The 19439-nt window shown below is 38.7% G+C and overlaps 1 protein-coding gene across 2 annotated transcripts in view; it reads right to left on the bottom strand.

The window, feature by feature from the left end:
- Positions 1–2385: 2385 nt before the first annotated feature.
- Positions 2386–19439, bottom strand: part of Spc105R (Spc105-related) — a 78293-nt gene continuing 61239 nt past the window's right edge. For both annotated transcript variants that reach the window (XM_075291256.1, XM_075291257.1), the window contains one exon: positions 2386–2696. In XM_075291256.1, the coding sequence (XP_075147371.1) occupies positions 2453–2696 (244 nt within the window). In that variant the 3' untranslated portion in view covers positions 2386–2452. The remainder of the gene's footprint in view (positions 2697–19439) is intronic.

Raw genomic sequence — 19439 nt, 5'->3', positions numbered from 1 at the left:
AAACCACATATCGTCCACATTCATATCTTCCAATTCGGGCCATAAAAAGTTCGTTATCATCTCACGATAGCGAACACCATTGACAGTAACTGCCTGACCGGCCTCATTTTGGAAAAAATACGGTCCGATGATGCCGCCAGCCCATAAACCGCACCAAACAGTCACTCTTTGTGGGTGCATTGGTTTTTCGATAATCACTCTTGGATTCTCATTCGCCCAAATGCGGCAATTCTGTTTATTGACGAATCCACTGAAGTGAAAATGTGCCTCATCACTGAAGATGATTTTCTTCGAAAATTGATCATCCACTGTTGCCATTTCTTGGAACCATTTAACACGTTGTTGGATTGTGTATCTCTCCATGGTTCAAATTGAGCAAGTTTGAAATAGAGGAATGTCAAATAAAATTCGGAAAAACTTAGCATTTAGGTGTGGTTCACATTCAACATCGGCCCTAACAATTTAACCACCCTTTACTTTTAGTTAATGTGGTATCACAATGGACTGAATAGTCTAATGCTATGGTCACACTGGGCAAATATTTGACAGAAATCAAAAATGAATCCGTCGCCACAGCCAAACCAACAAACATATTTAGCTCATATTGGATATATAACATCGTTGTAGAATTTTGTTCCAAAAAACCGTATTCAGATATTTGAAAAATGGTTCTGGAAAATGTTTGACACTCATTTTGGTCAAATATTTGCCTAGTGTGACCATAGCCTAAGTGAGCCTGAATCTTAATCGGGCCGCCACTTTAATCTAACCTAACCTACTACTTGAGAAGTAAATTTTCTTTTATAGATACATGGTGACAGAACTCCCATTTTCATCACTCCAGCATTTGATAAACGATCACCATTCTCCTGGTTTTGTGTTTCGAAATCTTGATCTTATTGCAGCTCGTAAGCTGGTATAACAAACATTTTATATATTTTTAATTCTTACATTATTATTGATTTTCTACAGCAGAGCCATTTCCATTATTTTTTATTTGTCATAAAAGCTTATCAAAATATTATTGGCGAGTTTTGGGGACAAAAGCGTACCAATTTGGGGACAAAAGCCAGAAAAAATTTGGCATCACTGGTAGCGGTGGTACAATTTGGAATCTGTTTATATGGGGGCTAGATATAACTATGGACCGATTTGTATAAATGCTTGCATGGGTGTTAGAGGGTATACACTAACATCACGTAGCAAATTTCAACCGGATCGGATGAGATTCGCTCTTCCAGGAGTCTCCGTAAAGCAAATATGCGGATCGGTTTATATTATGGACCGATACGGGGCTATATATTATGGACCGATACGAACCAATTTGTTAGAGGGCATATACTAACGTCACGTACCAAATATCAACGGGATCTGATGAAATTTGCTCTTCCAAGAGCGTCCGCCAGGCAAATCTGGAGGTCGGTTTATATGACGGCTATACCTAACAGTGGTCCGATATGGCCCATTTCCATTACCATCCGACATACATCAATAACAACTACTTATACCTTTGGTGGAGGGTATAAAAACAAATAAATTTGTGAATCATATATGTTTTCTCCCGATGACGAGAACTCTCAGTTTATTATACTTGATTGACTCCTGTGTGCTACGTTTGCAAAAGTTGCACAAATCATTTATAGCAATTCTGTGGTCAAATATATTGTTCTATCTGGTTAAAAAAAAACCTTTCAAAAACCTTCTTGTTTTCATTAAAATTTTACGCATAATCATATTCATAGATTCTTCGTTTAACGCTAACAATATCTCAAAATTTTGCAACAGTGTCCTTTCGAACATACATAATATCAGCTGCTTTTAAATAACCCTCAATTTTCTAGCAACAAGTGAAAAGAAATCTTGGACAATTTGTGATATATTTTTTAATCTTGTTTTTATGTAGTCTCGTATTAACAAGCACCAACAATGATCGGTTGCGTTTAATATTAGTGGTTGAAATTAATTTTGCCTTTTGGTGCTTTTAGATTGCAAATAATTAAATTTACTAAATACACTGGGCAGTTGCGCTAGGCATCCGTTCTCTGTTCGCGAGCGAGTATTTTCTTCAGCCGAATTTTATTAGGGACATTCATATTATTGTGTTTATTGTTTTCATGACTCACGCTGATGTACGATACTTGATGGGTTAAACACGCTAAGGTGAATTCGTCGCATAATCAATGACAGAGGATTTGACAAACATATTTTTCGTCTGTCGGTTAAGCTTAATCTAGTAATTTTTAGCCAAGATGAAATTAAGCAGTATTGTGTAGTTTAAATCATTTAACCAAAAAATAATTGGATTAATTATTATCGTGATTGAAACAGAAATTCTGCGAAGAAATCATTTTTCTAAAAGTAAAAGTCGTTCTAGAAAAATACAAATATTGTCAAAATAATAATTTGTATTTATATAACTCAATTAAAAAGTACACTACACCAAAATGATAATTTACGAATCTCTCAAATACCGCGAAGGATCAATTAAAAATGTTTTTAAAAATTGTAATCCGACCGGTAGTAAATGAACGTCTTCAGAGAAGTTATGTAACGAAGGGACATTTATGTCTTTGAAGCACAGCTTCTTCGCGTTTAATATTTCAATTCTAAATTCAGTCTTCTCCACCATGGTGTACTTGTCTGTTTGCGGGGTTGTTTTGCGCAAAATTTTTCGGACGAAAATTCTACCTTCATCTCTGTAAATACAAGAAAAACAAAATCATTTACTAATGACCGTATACATAAAAATCGCGTATACAATTTTTAAGTCAAATATACAGATAGATATTAAGTACGTTATATTATTTATTAGGTCATATGACAAACTGATAAGATGCATTATCATGTTAGTAGCGGAAAATTAGTACAAAAATGTTCGTCGTCGCAATACTTCAATAATATTGCAACAAAACTGTCTCTATTTAGAATTGTTGAATACAACTATTTACAACCAGAGGAACGGTTAAGTAAACAAACAACTGTTGGACATACGAATTCTCACTACATAAGCTTATCTACACCCGAACACCTACGTATCTTTATGGTAAATTACGATCCGGAAGAACCAAACGAGAATTCTGCTAATACCTCGACAACACGAACATTTAATTTCAGAATGACACTTCTTTCACTCTGCATGCCGTCTATGGAACTCTTTGCCTTCATCAATACAATTTACTTACAACGCTAATACGTTTAAGAAGTCACTATATACATTCTATTCCCAATAGTTTTTTTAACTTATTCAATAATTTTGTCTCATGTACACTTTCATAGTTAGTTGTTTTTTTTTTTCTTAATCCATACCAATCTTTAATGATGTTTATGTATTTTAAATGCTATAGCATAATGCAAAATAAGTTATTTAAATATGCAATACTACCTCTTTAAATTACATACTGTAATTAAAAGATTATAATATATTATTGTGTGTGAAACTTCGTACAAATAAATTGAAATGAAAGGAGGAAATACATCATATAAGGAAGAGTATTAATTAGTATATTTATTAGTTATAAATAAGTAAGGTGATGAATCAATTTACACATGAAATCCAACTGTAAAATTACAGAAGTAAAGCAACAACCTTATAAAACCCTGAGCAAGTACATAACATATTCAATTCACACGGCAAATTACTCGATCTAGTTATAGTTAATTTAGAATCGTTTTATGCTTTAACGGAACCTGAAAATCGATATCACCCTACTTTAATAATGCATATCACTGCCGAAAATTCTCTACGATCTAAGATCTCTAGCAAAGAGTTATAATATGCTTAATTCTCATTTAAAACAACTAAATAAGTTTTTGGAATATTCCAGTCAACTGTCAAAAAATGTACACCCAAAAAAAGTGAACCCACCATGAAATAAAATGTAGGTTTATTTCATAAAATTTTAACTAAAATAGTTTTCAATTTGCAACATTTTACAAATAAGTTAAGTAAGAAAATTTCATATGTTGAAGGAAAAAATTGGATTTAAAATTATTGGATTAAAAATCATTATAATGACGAAAAATGTCGCTATATGCATGAAAATGTTTCGTTGGATGAATTTTAATTACACATATCGTTACTATAATGAAGTGTTTTCTATCACTGTAGCATTACAGCAACACTTTTCACACAATTTTTCCAATGAAACGAAAAATGTTTGACACATGACAGCCTTTTTTCGAATCACAAAGTTGCAGAAACAGTTCAATGGGAGAAACAAAATTTTGTTTAAATTCCTCTTGTTTCTGTTCCATTATGAGTAAATTATTAATGTGAGAATTACAGAACATGGGTACAGATATTTTGAGTGTTCTTGGGAAAGTTTGACAGTCGTTTCGGGCAAATGAGCTAAAAATGTTTGCTGGTTTGTCTGTGGCAACGAATTACTTTTCGATTTCTGTCAAATATTTGGCCAATGTGACCATACCGTAAGTTTTTCTCCAAATTTATGAATTCAAAACGTCAAAAATTGTTGCCTGTTTGTTGTCAAGCGCAACGCAGCTTAAACAACTTGATTAAAGATTAGTTACAGAATAACACCATCGTTAGTCCAAACAACCTTTTTAATGGACAACTTTAACAGTGCGATTATCGTGAAGAAATACATCGGCTCATTTTATTTTGTCTATTTATCAATGATTTATCATCGATTATAAAGTCTTCTAATATGCTGAGGATACATATCTATTGAAATCTACCTTTTTTAGCCTATCTTATACACCATTTAATTTTATTTATAATATTGCAATTTTTATTATATTTCATGTTAGCCTGATACCGAAACAGGCAATTGACGTCCAAATGCATTATATCTAATTATACAATTATTTTTCGAGCTTTATGGACAGATAGATTAAGGAACATGGTTAATAGAGCCATTGAAAAGAAAACGCCAGATACAAATCTATACACGCCTGGACTGTACCTGTTTCGGTTCGGGCGAATGAACCTTTCCACAGCCTTTAGTATAGATCTGGCTGGGAGAGATAACTCAATTTTGGGCCCTTTATGCTAACTCCTTATGGAGAAAACATTTGGGAATTTACCTCTTACAAATTGAATCATCTTTTCTCCCACTGTACATCATCTTTTCATATAACTTACAAGTCCCTTAATCTTATTTTTATTTCGTTCTGTTACATAGTAATGCATCGATTATAAATTTATGAAATTTATTTTTAGAAAGCTAATTTGTTAGAATTCACCTAAGTGGTGAACAGTCCAACAATGCTTATTGTTTCTACAGTCAACTACAACAACATGTGACAACTTACAGAAACTGGTTTCCAGGATACAACAACAATTCTAACGCGTACATTAGTCGTGGTTTTCCTAGTTTTACGACGGCTCATCGTTGCTTATTATATTTCATGTTAGCCTGATACCGAAACAGGCAATTGACGTCCAAATGCAATTTTTATTTAATTTCAGTTTTTTTTAATTTAATTACTACTTATTTTATACATTTGCTTACAATTTTTTATTTTAATTTTGAATAACCGTTTTTATAATTTTTGCATTTCTACATAAGCTAAACTTTTTTTTGGAAATTCCATGTAATTAATTCCAGTTATTTTATTCTGTTTTGGTTTCACAACATCAAATATAAATTTACCAAAATTATTACTTTTACACTCATAGAAAAAAGTCTGTAAATAACAACAGTCGATGTCTGCTGTTATATTTGTGTACTTCAGGGCCTAATGAACAACAAATTATACAATTTTTAGGTTATAAATTTTTCCCCAAAGCATATTTAAGAACCAAAAGTATTTTTTGGTATATTTTTGCACTGCAATATAACAGGTTGGCTGATAAGTCCCCGGTCTGACACATAGATGGCGTCGCTAGTATTAAATGCATATCATTTTTATATAGTACCAACCTTCAAATGATTCGTGTCAAAATTTGACGTCTTTAAGTCAATTAGTTTGTGAGATAGAGCGTCTTTTGTGAAGCAACGTTTGTTGTTGTGAAAAAATGGAAAAAGGAATTTGGTGTTTTGATAAAATACTGTTTTCTGAAGGGAAAAAATACGATAGAAGCAAAAACTTGGTTTCATAATGAGTTTCCGGACTCTGCCCCAGGGAAATCAACAATAATTGATTGGTATGCAAAATTCAAGCGTGGTGAAATGAGCACGGAGGACGGTGAACGCAGTGGACGCCCGAAAGAGGTGGTTACCGACGAAAACATCAAAAAAAAAAGCCACAAAATGATTTTGAATGACCGTAAAATGAAGTTGATCGAGATAGCAGAGGCCTTAAAGATATCAAAGGAACGTGTTGGTCATATCATTCATCAATATTTGGATACACTGAAAAAACAGTGAACCCACCAGGATGACTTTCGGTTAATTTTAGAAAATTTTGAATATTTGTAGAAAATTTTAACTAAACAGTATTACAAACGTTGGCATCATGCCGATGTCATAAAAATAAGTAAATATTTTTCGACAAATTCAAGAAAATTTATTAGACATAACTAAGTTTTTTCACTTGTTAAAGAAAATTTTGTAGTTTGAAGGAAAAATTTGGAGTTCAAAATTGCAAGAATGTCTTTAGTGACATACGAAGTTCATGATAGACGCCTTTTTGGTAAAATTTACAAATTTAAAGAAATTCTAAACTATTTTGTGGAATACACGAATTTAGTTAATCTTTATGCTTCATTTGAGTATATTTTTTCCTCGGTTTTAGTTAATTTAACTAACGTAAACAAAAAATTATTAAAGTAAAGGCAACTTTCTCCAAACATAATAATTCCATGAACTAAAATAAAGTTAAATTGGCTGTAGTGAAATAGAGAGTTCACTTTTTTTTGAGTGTATGCGGAAGCTCTGTGCAAAATGGGTGCCGCGCGAGCTCACATTTGACCAAAAACAACAACCTGTTGATGATTCTGAGCGGTGTTTGCAGCTGTTAACTCGTAATACACCCGAGTTTTTGTGACCATGGATGAAACATGGGTCCATCACTACACTCCTGAGTCCAATCGACAGTCGGCTGAGTGGACAGCGACCGGTGAACCGTCTCCGAAGCGTGGAAGGACTCAAAAGTCCGCTGGCAAAGTAGTGGCCTCTGTTTTTTGGGATGCGCATGGAATAATTTTTATCGATTATCTTGAGAAGGGGAAAACCATCAACAGTGACTATTATATGGCGTTATTGGAGCGTTTGAAGGTCGAAATCGCGGCAAAACGGCCCCATATGAAGAAGAACAAGTATATACGGCCGTAAGTTCGGCCAGGCCGAATCTTATGTACCCCTCAACATGGATTGCGTAGAAACTTCTGAAAAAGAATGTCATCCACAATCGAATTACTTGCGTTGTGGTAATACTTATCGATGGCAAGGTATCTTAAAATTTCTTAACATCGTTTTCTAAATTGTGAGTTAGTTCATACGTGGTATATATTAGACAAAAAAGTTATGTATTGTGCGTCCAATCCATTAGAGGCCTCGAAAGGAATGCCGAGCCTAGCTCGAAATCCCGCCGAGAAATCTAATGGATCTATAATTCCGGCAGAGGATGTGTCACTAAACCCTGACTCCGAGGAAATTGGACGCCACAAGAGGAACAGGACGAAGGATACGAATTCTACGGAGGTCACTATGGTCAAAAAAACCCCGAAAGGGCCAGGGGAAGAATTTATATAACGAGGGCTGTATAAAGGTGGCAATAGTAGATGACTCTAATAGGGACAGGAAAATTAAGGAAGAGAATTTGAGAATACTGGAGAGTAAATTACTATTTGAGGTATCGGAAAGGATACGCCAAGAGGAGGATGATGCACTTTTTTTTTTTGTGAAGACACAACCCAGAGTGAGGGTCTTCATAACGGGGCCCGTCTTGCCGCAAGATCGCCTACTAGGGTTGCTAAAGGCCCAAAGCAGGAGGAATTACCCAACAGACGACTGGGCGATATTGAAAATGGATCCCCCCACCGACGCAGGCAGAAGTGTTGTCATGGCGGTGAACACGGAGACCTTGGAGAGGCCTTTAAGTTGGACGAACAATGCAGCATTTTCCAGGCCAAGTTATTTGCTATTGCAAAAGCTGCTGAACTTATATCGACGAGGCCGTTATTTAGATCCGATATCAGCATTTTCATCGATAGTCAGGCAGCTACAAAGGCCCTGAGCAGTACGAACATAAGGTCAAAGGTGGTCAGCCGCTGTCGTAGAGAGCTTAGGGTTCTCACTGAACAGCATAATGTAACTCTGTGCTGGGTACCTGGACATTATGGTATAGCTGGGAATGAAGAGGCAGATATACTGGCTAAGAAAGGCGCAGGTGGTACGGAAAACGTCATTTCGGACGTTTTTCCTCCGCTCTCTTTGTTTATTTACAGGATCAACAGCAAATATGAAGATTTATGGAAGAGACGATGGGCTTCTTCTATTGGCTGTGAACAAACCAAACTGATATGGGACGAAAATAATATTAGGAACTCTGAAGTCTTGATGTCATTGCAGAGAGAGGATGTAAGGTCTATGATAGGCATCATAACGGGACACAACACCTTGGGAAACACATGGTAAGGATAGGTCTAGCGAATGATGACATTTGTAGGTGGTGTCTGGACCCCGATGCTACGGAAGATTCTTTTCACTTCCTGTGCCAGTGTCCAGCACTATCTGTCAGAAGAAACAAGATACTGGGCTCTTATTTCTTTCAGACTATGACCGACTTGCGAGTATGCAGTATGAGGAATATCCTCGTCTTCATCAAGTCTTCGGGGTGGAGGAACTAGGCGCGTCCAAAGGATACATTATCATACGATAGACTCATTCCGGCCGGAAGTAGACGGACACGAGGAGGAAGATGGGAAGAAGTTAGAGGTATCGCAATGGACCAACTATGGTCTAAGTGGACACAAACCCGCAAGTTCGGATTTGTGTCAGCCTCCATAACCTAACCTAACCTAAGTCTACAAATAATTACGAATCGATATGGACTTTTGCGCGGTACGTGGAGAGCCAGAATTGAAATATGGGAGTCGCTTATATAGGGGCTATAATTATGAACTTGATATAGACCAATTTTTGTGTGATTTATTTATCTGAGGGCTATATATAACTATAGACTGATATGGACTTAGTTAGGCATGGTTGTTAACGGGCATATACTAGCACAATGTACCAAATTTCAACTGACTCGGATGAAATTTGCTCCTCCAAGAGGCTCCAAAACCAAATCTCGTGACCGGTTTATATGGGGGCTATATATGATTATGGACTGATATGGACCACTTTTGGCATGGTTGTTAAATATCATATACTAACACCACGTACCAAATTTCAAACAGATCGGATGAATTTTAATTCTCCAAGAGGCTCCAAAACCAAATCTCGGGATGGGTTTATATGTGGCTATATATAATTATGGACTGATATGAACCACTTCCTGCATGGTTGTTGGATACCATATACTAACATCACGTACCAAATTTCAACCGAATCGGATAAATTTTGCTCTTCCAAGGGGCTCCGGAGGTCAAATCTGGGGATCGGTTTATATGGGGGCTATATATAATTATGGACCGATTTTGAGGCCATATATTAACACCACGTACCAAATTTCAACTGAATCAGATGAATTTTGGTCTTCCAAGAGGCTCAAGCCAAATCGGTTCGGTATATATGGGGGCTATATATAAGACTGAGTGTTCAACCGTCGAACTGAACGGACGTGTTTTTTAATAGCGGAGTATTTCATCGTAATAAGTACTTATTACGAATTTCACGTGTGGTGGAAAATCAAACCACCATGCAGCGAAATTCAAAGTCATCCACTGGGTTGCTAACTTCAGGGCTCAGTGGACGGGTATCGACTGAAGTTATGAATTTGGGCAGTGACCAAGAGTCAGGCCCAATTAGTCGACAGGTGGCAAAAGAGATTCAAAGAACGCAGAAATGCTTTATCCTGAAGAAATTAGGATCTGTCGAACCAAACACGTTGTCGGCTAAGCAAAGCGATTCCTTAAAATGGGCTCAAGGAATTATTGAATCTGACAAAAGGGAACGATCATCGGATGAACTGCCATCCTCTAAACGGGATCAAAGATCGTTTGCCTCAGTTGCAAAAGACAGCCTTGTGATGGCTATTATTAATAAAGAAGCATTGGACGGTATGATTCCAAGGCAAAAATGGGGGGAAATTGAGAACGCGATGTCTGGTGTCTACTCAGAGGTGCGAAAAAGGTTTCCCGGACCAAGTCCTCGACGGCAAGATTCTGGATGGCATCAAGGACGATATAAGTTAATAGCATTTGCGGACCAGAGGTCTATGGATTGCTTTAAAGCTGCATTGATGCTAATTGGTGAAGTTTGGGAAGGAGCCGCTTTGGAGTTAGTCGATAAAAAAGACATACCGGCTAAACCTAGAGCACATGCATGGATACCGGCAAACCCTCCTGATCCTGAGTCAATACTAGAGAGACTAAAAGAATGTAACCCAGATCTTCCAACCGCCGATTGGAAGGTTGGTCGTTTGGATGAGGTGGATGGACCAAGACGGCATGCGGTATTTATATTAAACATAGAGTCGCTGCCACATCTAGCCCAGACCCAAGGACGCGTAAGTTATGGCTTTCATGATATCCATATGAAGGTATACAAAAGCGATCAGCAAAGGATTCCGAAACGGACAAGCCTCCGGTAGAGTCAGCAGTGGAAAAATCTCCTAGCGAAGCCGAAGGAGACATAAAACCTGCAGACTATGGCGAAAATCATATGCGGGAAGTTTCTACAGGCTCAAGCCTCACCAAAACTGAACCGCGGATTGTTGCGAGAGTCACCGAGATCTGTGAAGAGGAAGCCCTTGATGACTCAATTGAAGCGGCTGATGTGACGGTGGTTGAAAATTTGGATGGTTCTACGGTTCCTCCAGATAAATCTTCACCATTGTAAGGCCGCTTGTGCTGCCTTAAAAGTTCTCCTGATGAAAGGAGACATAGATATAGTTCTTATTCAAGAACCATACATATATAAGAACAAGATCTGTGAATTAAGCACTCCGGGTTTCAAACTTTTGCATAATACCGGTACCGATATAAATCGAGCATGTATAATTGCTAAAAACGAACTAAACTTGTTTCTGCTTCCTTCATTGAGCAATGCAGACACTGTCGTAGCCAGTCTAGAGATATCCACATGCAAATATTGGGTATCTTCGGTCTACATGGGACATGATAGGGAGATGCCACCCTGTGCCGTTAAGACCTTAGTTGAGGAGTCACTAAAAACAAAGACAAAACTCATTATGGGATGCGATGCAAATGCACATCATAGTATTTGGGGAAGTAGTGATACTAATGCAAGGGGAGAGTCGCTAATAGAGTTTATTTTGCGTACTAACCTGGTAGTTTGCAATAAGGGAGATGCACCAACCTTCGTCACCAGGAACAGACAAGAGGTTTTGGACGTAACGTTGACCTCTCCGGAACTGAATGATAAGATATCTGAGTGGCAAGTTTTGAGGGAACATAGCTTCTCAGATCATCGCTACATCAGTTTCAGATTGGCTGTTCGTACTTCAAAGACCATATTTCCGCTAAATGTTAGGAAAGCTGATTGGAATAGGTATAGGGAAACGTTCAATTCGATGATACCGGAAATGCCGGAGACAAATATGAGCACTGTGCAAGATATCGAACACGCAGTGGAGCGGATTACTAAGGCCTTCAACATTTCACTGAAAGCTGCTTGCCCTAGAGGAAAGCCAAGGGGAAAAAATCGGCCGCCATGGTGGACTACGGAGTTAAGTAATATGAGGAAATCCTGCAGGAAGCTCTTTAACAAAGCAAAGTCCACAAGAGCTCCGGAGGATTGGGACACTTACAAGATGAATCTGAGAGAATATAAACGAGAACTGAGAAGGTCTCAACAAAACTCTTGGGATGATTACTGTAGCAGTATTGAGAATACGTCAGAGGCTTCCAGACTACGGAAGGTACTAGCATCCACTAACACCGCTCCAGGTTTCATTAAAACATCGGAGGGAAATTGGACAACGTCCAGTGAGGAGACGTTGGAGGTACTTTTGGACACACACTTCCCTGGAAATCAGACGGTTGAACCATGTTCCGGCGGTGTAACAGAGGCTCAGCGATCATTTCCTATCGAGGAAATTGTGTCGGAATCTAGAATAAAATGGGCTTTAAATAGCTTTGGACCATTCAAATCCCCCGGACCTGATGGAATTACTCCGGCGGAGTTACAGGCAGTGGCTGAAAGAGTTATCCCCTGGTTGACGGTGATATATAAACGATGTGTAAACTTAGCATATATTCCAGAAAAGTGGAGGGAAACAAAAGTCGTCTTCATACCTAAAGCAGGAAAAGCCTCTCACTCGAGTGCGAAGGATTTCCGACCAATCAGCTTATCCTCATTCCTACTTAAGACCCTGGAGAGGATGATAGACATGTATCTTAGAACTAGCGTGGATTCAAGTTTGCTCTCGAAACGACAGCATGCATACTCGAAGGGCAGGTCTACTGAGACCGCATTGCATGAACTAGTCAGCTTTATTGAAAGCTCACTATCTGTCAAAGAATACACAATCGTGGCGTTTCTAGACATCGAAGGGGCGTTCAATAATGTCCATCCGAGCTCGATATTAAATGGACTGACAACTCTGAATGTTGATCCAGGTATACTTAGGCTGTTAGACGAACTTCTAATAAAGAGACGTATTTCAGCCACACTAGGGCAAGCAAACATACAAAGGTATGTGAACAGAGGCACTCCCCAAGGAGGAGTTCTATCACCTCTTCTTTGGAATGTTGCTATAAACAACCTTCTGGTTTCCCTAGAAAAAGAAAGGATAAAAGTGGTGGCATACGCAGATGATGTGGCGCTAGCAGTCAGGGGAAAATTCCCATCCACAATCAGAGATATTATACAGAGAGCTCTCCGGATGACTGAGAAATGGGCGAAAGATAATGGTCTTGGTGTAAATCCAGCGAAGACAGAACTAGTCATGTACTGCAAAGATCGTAAAACTCCCACGGTTAGGCCCATTTCCTTAGGGGGTACTGAAATTCCCTTTGGTGAGTGTACAAAATACCTTGGCGTTATTTTGGACAGGAAGCTGAATTTTAGGCTTAATATTGAAGAGAGGGCGAGAAAAGCCACGGTAGCTTTGTACTCGTGCAAAAAGGCAATAGGGAAAAAGTGGGGACTAAAACCAAAAATTGTGCATTGGCTATACACTGCAGTAGTTAGACCTATAATGCTATATGGTGTTGTAGTCTGGTGGCCGGCACTTCAGAAACCGACTTGTTTAGATAAAGTTCAGCGTATGGCGAGCTTATGTATCTCAGGCGCATTTAGTAAGACAGGAACAGACTCCCTTAATGTCATGCTACATCTATTGCCTTTAGACATTTTGGCCAAACAGTCAGCTGCAACAACGGCTGTGCGGTTGCGCGAGCTATCGCTGTGGTCGGAAAAAATGTACGGTCATAGTTCGGTCCTCAAAATAATGCCAGATGTGCCTAACGTAGTGGATTATACCCTGGCAAAACCACTTTTCGACAAAAAGTTTGAAACTCTAATTCCCAACAGTGAGGCGTGGTGTACACAGACCCCGGGGAATAAAAGATATATAGATTTCTATACTGATGGCTCCAAATTGAATGGAAAAGTGGGGTTCGGAGTATATTCTAAAGATCTGGAAATTCGAATAGCGAAAAGATTACCTAATCACTGTAGTGTTTTTCAGGCTGAAATATTAGCAATAAGAGAGGTGGCGAATTGGCTGAGAAGTAATGTTCCAACAAATATTGGCATTAATATATACTCAGACAGTCAACCTGCAATAAAATCCTTGCACTCTGTGTTCCTCAACTCGAAAACGGCCATCGACTGCCGCAAATCTCTCAATGAGATGGCTGAGCAGTACAATATTCACCTAATATGGGTGCCTGGCCATAGGAACATACCGGGGAACTGCGAAGCGGATGAGTTGGCAAGGCTAGGGACTACCTTACATATTCCAGGGGAACTGGAATTTGTTGGTATGCCCCTAGCTACCTGCAAGCTCATGCTGCGTGAGAAGGCTGTTAGGATGGCAAATGTTCGATGGGAGAATTGCAAGGGTTGTAACGACACCAAGCAAATATGGCCCCATTTCAACTTAAACCGCACACTAGATATGCTAATGTTCTCGAGACGTCAGATATGACTCCTGATATCTGCTATAACGGGTCGCTGCCTGATAGGCGATTTTGCAAAAACTATTGGCGCGAAGTATAATGACTATTGTATGAGCTGTCATGATGCGGAGGAAAAAGAATCAATTAAACACCTCTTGTGTGAGTGTCCTGCATTTTGTGTAAAGCGCAAGCAACTTTTAGGAGCATATAGCTTCAGATTACTGGCGGATCTGGAAAACGTTAACTTAAGCAGTCTGCTAATGTTTTTGGAACAATCTGGTTGGTTCAACAAAGAAAAATAATCAAGAAGGTTCAGCGGTTAAAACTAGAAGTGCCCATATGTAATAGGTACTTTTAGTTAATGTGTTATCGCAATGGACTGAATAGTCTAAGTGAGCCTGAATCTTAATCGGGCTGCCACTTTAACCTAACCTAACCATATATAATTATAGACCGATGTGGACCAATTTTTGCATGGTCATTAGAGACCATATACTTACACCATGTACCAAATTTCAGCCGGATCGGATGAAATTTTCTTCTCTTAGAGGCTCCGCAAGCCAAATCTGGGGATCGGTTTATATGGGGGCTGTATATAATTATGAACCGATATGGACCAATTTTTGTATGGTTGTTAAGGACCATATACTAACACCATGTACCAAATTTCAGCCGGATCGGATGAAATTTGCTTCTCTTAGAGGGTCTGCAAGCTAAATTTGGGGGTCCGTTTATAAGGGGGCTATACGTAAAAGTGGACCGATATGGTCCATTTGCAATACCATCCGACCTACATTAATAACAACTACTTGTGCCAAGTTTCAAGTCGATAGCTTGTTTCGTTCGGAAGTTAGCGTGATTTCAACAGACGGAGAAAATGCTCAGAACGACTCAGAATTTCACCACGACCCAGAATATATATACTTTATGGGGTCTTAGGGCAATATTTGGGAGCCACCGTGGTGCAATGGTTAGCATGCCCGCCTTGCATACATAAGGTCGTGGGTTCGATTCCTGCTACGACCGAAAACCAAAAAGTTTTTCAGCGGTGGATTATCCCACCTCAGTAATGCTGGTGACATTTCTGAGGGTTTCAAAGCTTCTCTAAGTGATTTCACTGGAATGTGGAACGCCGTTCGGACTTGGCTATAAAAAGGAGATCCCTTGTCATTGAGCTTAACATGGAATCGGGCAGCACTCAGTGATAAGAGAGAAGTTCACCAATGTGGTATCACAATGGACTGAATAGTCTAAGTGAGCCTGATACATCGGGCTGCCACCTAACCTAACCTAGGGCAATATTTCGATGTGTTACAAACGGAATGACAAAGTTAATATACCCCCATCCTATGGTGGAGGGTATAAAAAAGTGTTGTTCCACCAAGACAACTCACCGAGCCACAAGTCATTGAGAACGATGACAAAAATTCATGAATTGGGCTTCGAATTGCTTCTCCACCCACCGTATTCTCCAGATCTGGCCCCCAGCGACTTTTTCTTGTTCTCAGACCTCAAAAGGATGCTCGCAGGGAAAAAATTTGGCTGCAATGAAGAGGTGATCGCCGAAACTGAGGCCTATTTTGAGGCAAAACCGAATGAGTACTACCAAAATGGTATCAAAAAATTGGAAGGTCGTTATAGTCGTTGTATTGCTCTTGAAGTTGATATTTTTATTTGTTTCAGCCAAAACAAAACATGATTTATTGTAGTCGAGCTTTGCTATTTCAGCAAACAGTGACTACTGTCCCTTTTTCAGCAGACTTTTTGCTGTTTTAACAGACTTTTCTGCTGTCCCTACTAACAAATTTCTTTGGGTGTAGGTATTATAACATTAATATTTTATATTAATATGCTTGAATTAGTTTATACAATGGATAACATTCTCCAGTACTGTAATTATAAGAATGTCATATTCTTGTTGCACATGATGTAAAAAATAATCAATCAATCTTCTAATATTCTAATGTTCGCTGAACGCGTAAAGAGGTTTCGTTTCTTTCATGATCCCTATGAACAATATTACTACAAATCGATCTTGATAACTTCTACAATTCGTGTGAATGAAATGAACTTAACCATCTAAGGCGGTCTTCGTTAAATCAGGAAGCTTTTAGTAAAACACACCTTAAAACAACAAAAAGAAGAAAGTAAACTTAATTAAAATTGTTCAAGAGGCTTTGCAGCGTATACTGAATTTTACCGTATACATTTTTCTTGTTTAGTTTTCTTGCTTTTGTGTCGTTAACATTGAATATTTAATCAGCTGGCAAAAAAATTGGGGCATTAGAGGGTTAATGGAGTTGAATATCCCTAAATGTAAATTAATGTGCATCTCGAGAGGTAGTGTATTTAATTCAAATGATTTCATCGGTTCTAATATGCTGCTTCTTGGATTACTAATGGATCAGCGTCTGATCTTCCATCAACACAAATTAGTAAAGCATATGATACTTTTGGATTTATGAAACGTTGGAGTTTAAATTTTAAGTGAAAATTAGAAGAAAATTAGAATGAAAAATTTGTAGATAAGGAATAACAATGAACAAATCAGAAACCTTGAAACATACGACAATTCAAAAAACTGCTAGAACTCTTGGCATTTATGTCTGATACACAAAACTAATTTCCCACCAAGGATGTCGTATGCCAATTGACAATAATCTTTTATCACCAACAATAGCGCTTTATTAGGCAAACTACAAGATGACGCTATTCGCGAACTAAAACATAGCCAAATTGAATTTATATTTAAAGAAAATTTGCTTACCTCATAAAGTCCCATAAGAAAGCAATCTATTGATTTCACACAACAACCAAATTGATCAATTGTGTAGAAGTAACAAAATTTCCCAATTTAGATAGGACAAATGACAACTGTAAAGTAGTAACCGGTACAGTAAAAACGCAATGTCAGGACAAGTGACTCAGCCGAAATCAATGAAAATTAACAAAGCGAGACCCCAATGCAAAGATACCGACAGTTTGTTGAGCATCCCGAGAGTAATAGAGCGAAAAGGAGAGCCACTCGTCGCATACGTGGTCTCCGAGCCGATGACATACCACAATTTACCGCAGCCGAAGTTACCAATGTCATCAACAGCGCGAAACCATCTAAGGCGCTGGGCCCGGACGGAATTTCAATGCTAATGCTGATGCACCTGGGAATACTGGTAGTTGAGTACCTGACCAGACTCCTCAATTTGTCCTTGGAATCGCTCATTATGCCCGATGTCTGGAAGAGGGGAAGGGTGATTCCACTACTGAAGCCAGACAGATTCGAGATAAAGGTGAATCGTACAGACCGATATCCCTTCTCCCGCCAGTAGCCAAGACACTTGAGGCACTACTCCTCCCCAGCCTTGTGGAGAATTTTCCAGCTGCCCACCATCAACATGGATTCCGTAAGGTACACAGTACGACGACAGCCTTACATGCCATTTCGACACATAGGGGACTTAATCAGCCGAAGCCATGTCATAGGACGGTCCTCGTGGCGCTTGACCTATCGAAAGCATTCGATACGGTCAACCATGCCACATTATTCGAGGACAACGAGAATACGTCCCTACCGGCAGGAACGAAGAGTTGGGTTCTGAATTATATGTGTGGACGCCAGTCGTACGTGGAATTCGGGACAAAAAAGTCAAAATCCAGTAGAGTTAAACAGGGAGTTCCCCAGGGTGGGGTGATATCTCCGGCAATATTTAACCTCTACCTGTCCTCGATTCCACCCCCTCCTGACGGCGTCGAGATTGTATCATATGCGGACGACTGTACAATCATGGCATCCGGGCTCATTGTTGATGACATATGTGATCGTTTAAACGTCTACATTGCTGATCTTACCAGTTATTTCACTGCTAGAAATCTGAGGATATCTGCCACCAAATCCTCAGCCACACTGTTTACTACATGGACGGCGGAAGTGCGTAGGGAGTTGAATGTTAGAGTCGACGGCGAAATAATTCCGACAGTAAACTACCCCAAGATACTCGGGGTAACATTCGACAGCCTTTACAGATCATCTGCCCATGCCACTGCAGTATATAATAAGATCCGCGGTAGAAACAAGGTCCTCAAGTCACTTGCCGGCAGTACTTGGGGTGCGGACAAAGAATCCTTGTTAACTACTTACAGTGACTCAAAAATAAAATGGCTAATCACTTTATAACGGTACATCCAATTTTATCAATGTAAAGAGATAAATGTTAGTACTTAAACCGTATTTTTATGGTTGAAAACGAAATTTAAGAAATTTTTACTTTTTATCTCAAATTTCCAACAAACGCTTAAAATAATTAATTTTCCAAGTCAAACAAAAAGTGGGACAACGTAAATTGCAGCTTATTACTAGGAATACTACTGAGTACCGTTATTTTTTTAAACGGTACATCGAAATGTTGCTTCATATCGTGTTTTTTGGCAGTTCTGTTCTGAAGTGTTATCGGCAAGATGGGTAAGCAGACTTCAAGTTATTTAAAAAAGTTGATGGTGAAACATCAGTCTGAAGGAAAAAGTATACGTGAAATTGCGGATATTTTGAACAAGCCTAAGTCAACGGTATATAACATATTAAAAAATTGTAAAATTCATGGATATTTGCACAGAAAAAATGGAACTGGAAGGGTCTCCAAAAATAGCTCCGATGTGACCAAGAGAAAAATTTTACGTCTCGTAAAGGAGAACCCAAAAATTTCGGCTGTTGATATCTCCAAATAACTCAAAGAGACATCCATTGTTGATGTAAACCCACAAACCATTAGAAATTTTCTTCCCAAGAATAACTACAAGGCGTACGCTCCCAGAAAAAAAAAACTTCTTTCCAGAATCAATGTGGCCAAAAGATTGACAAATGCCAAAGAATACATTGACAAACCGAATGAGTTTTGGAGAAACGTTATTTTCACTGACGAATCAAAATTTAATTTATTTGGCTCAGACGGTCGAAGTTTTGTCTGGAGAAGAGAAGGTACAGCACTCGATCCGTGCAATGTAGTTGGAACTGTAAAGCATGGTGGCGGTCATGTCATGATTTGGGGTGCAATGACAGCGAATGGAGTCGGTTCATTTTGTTTCATAGAGGGTAATATGACAAAATTTGCTTATTTAGATATATTAAAGGAGCATATCCTTAAAACTGTTGCAAAATTGCAACTACCAGCAAGATATACCTTCATGCAGGGAGTGGTTACTCCGTAACGTCCATACTGTTCTGCCGCATCCTTCCCAATGCCCGGATCTGAATCCGTTAGAGCACTTGTTGGCTCATGTCGAGATA

The sequence above is a fragment of the Haematobia irritans genome, chromosome 1 (assembly GCF_050003625.1).
Source record: "Haematobia irritans isolate KBUSLIRL chromosome 1, ASM5000362v1, whole genome shotgun sequence".
NCBI classification, from domain to species: Eukaryota; Metazoa; Arthropoda; class Insecta; order Diptera; family Muscidae; genus Haematobia; species Haematobia irritans.
Note: the sequence above shows the minus strand (reverse complement) of the source record. Positions and strands in the feature narration are given on the sequence as shown.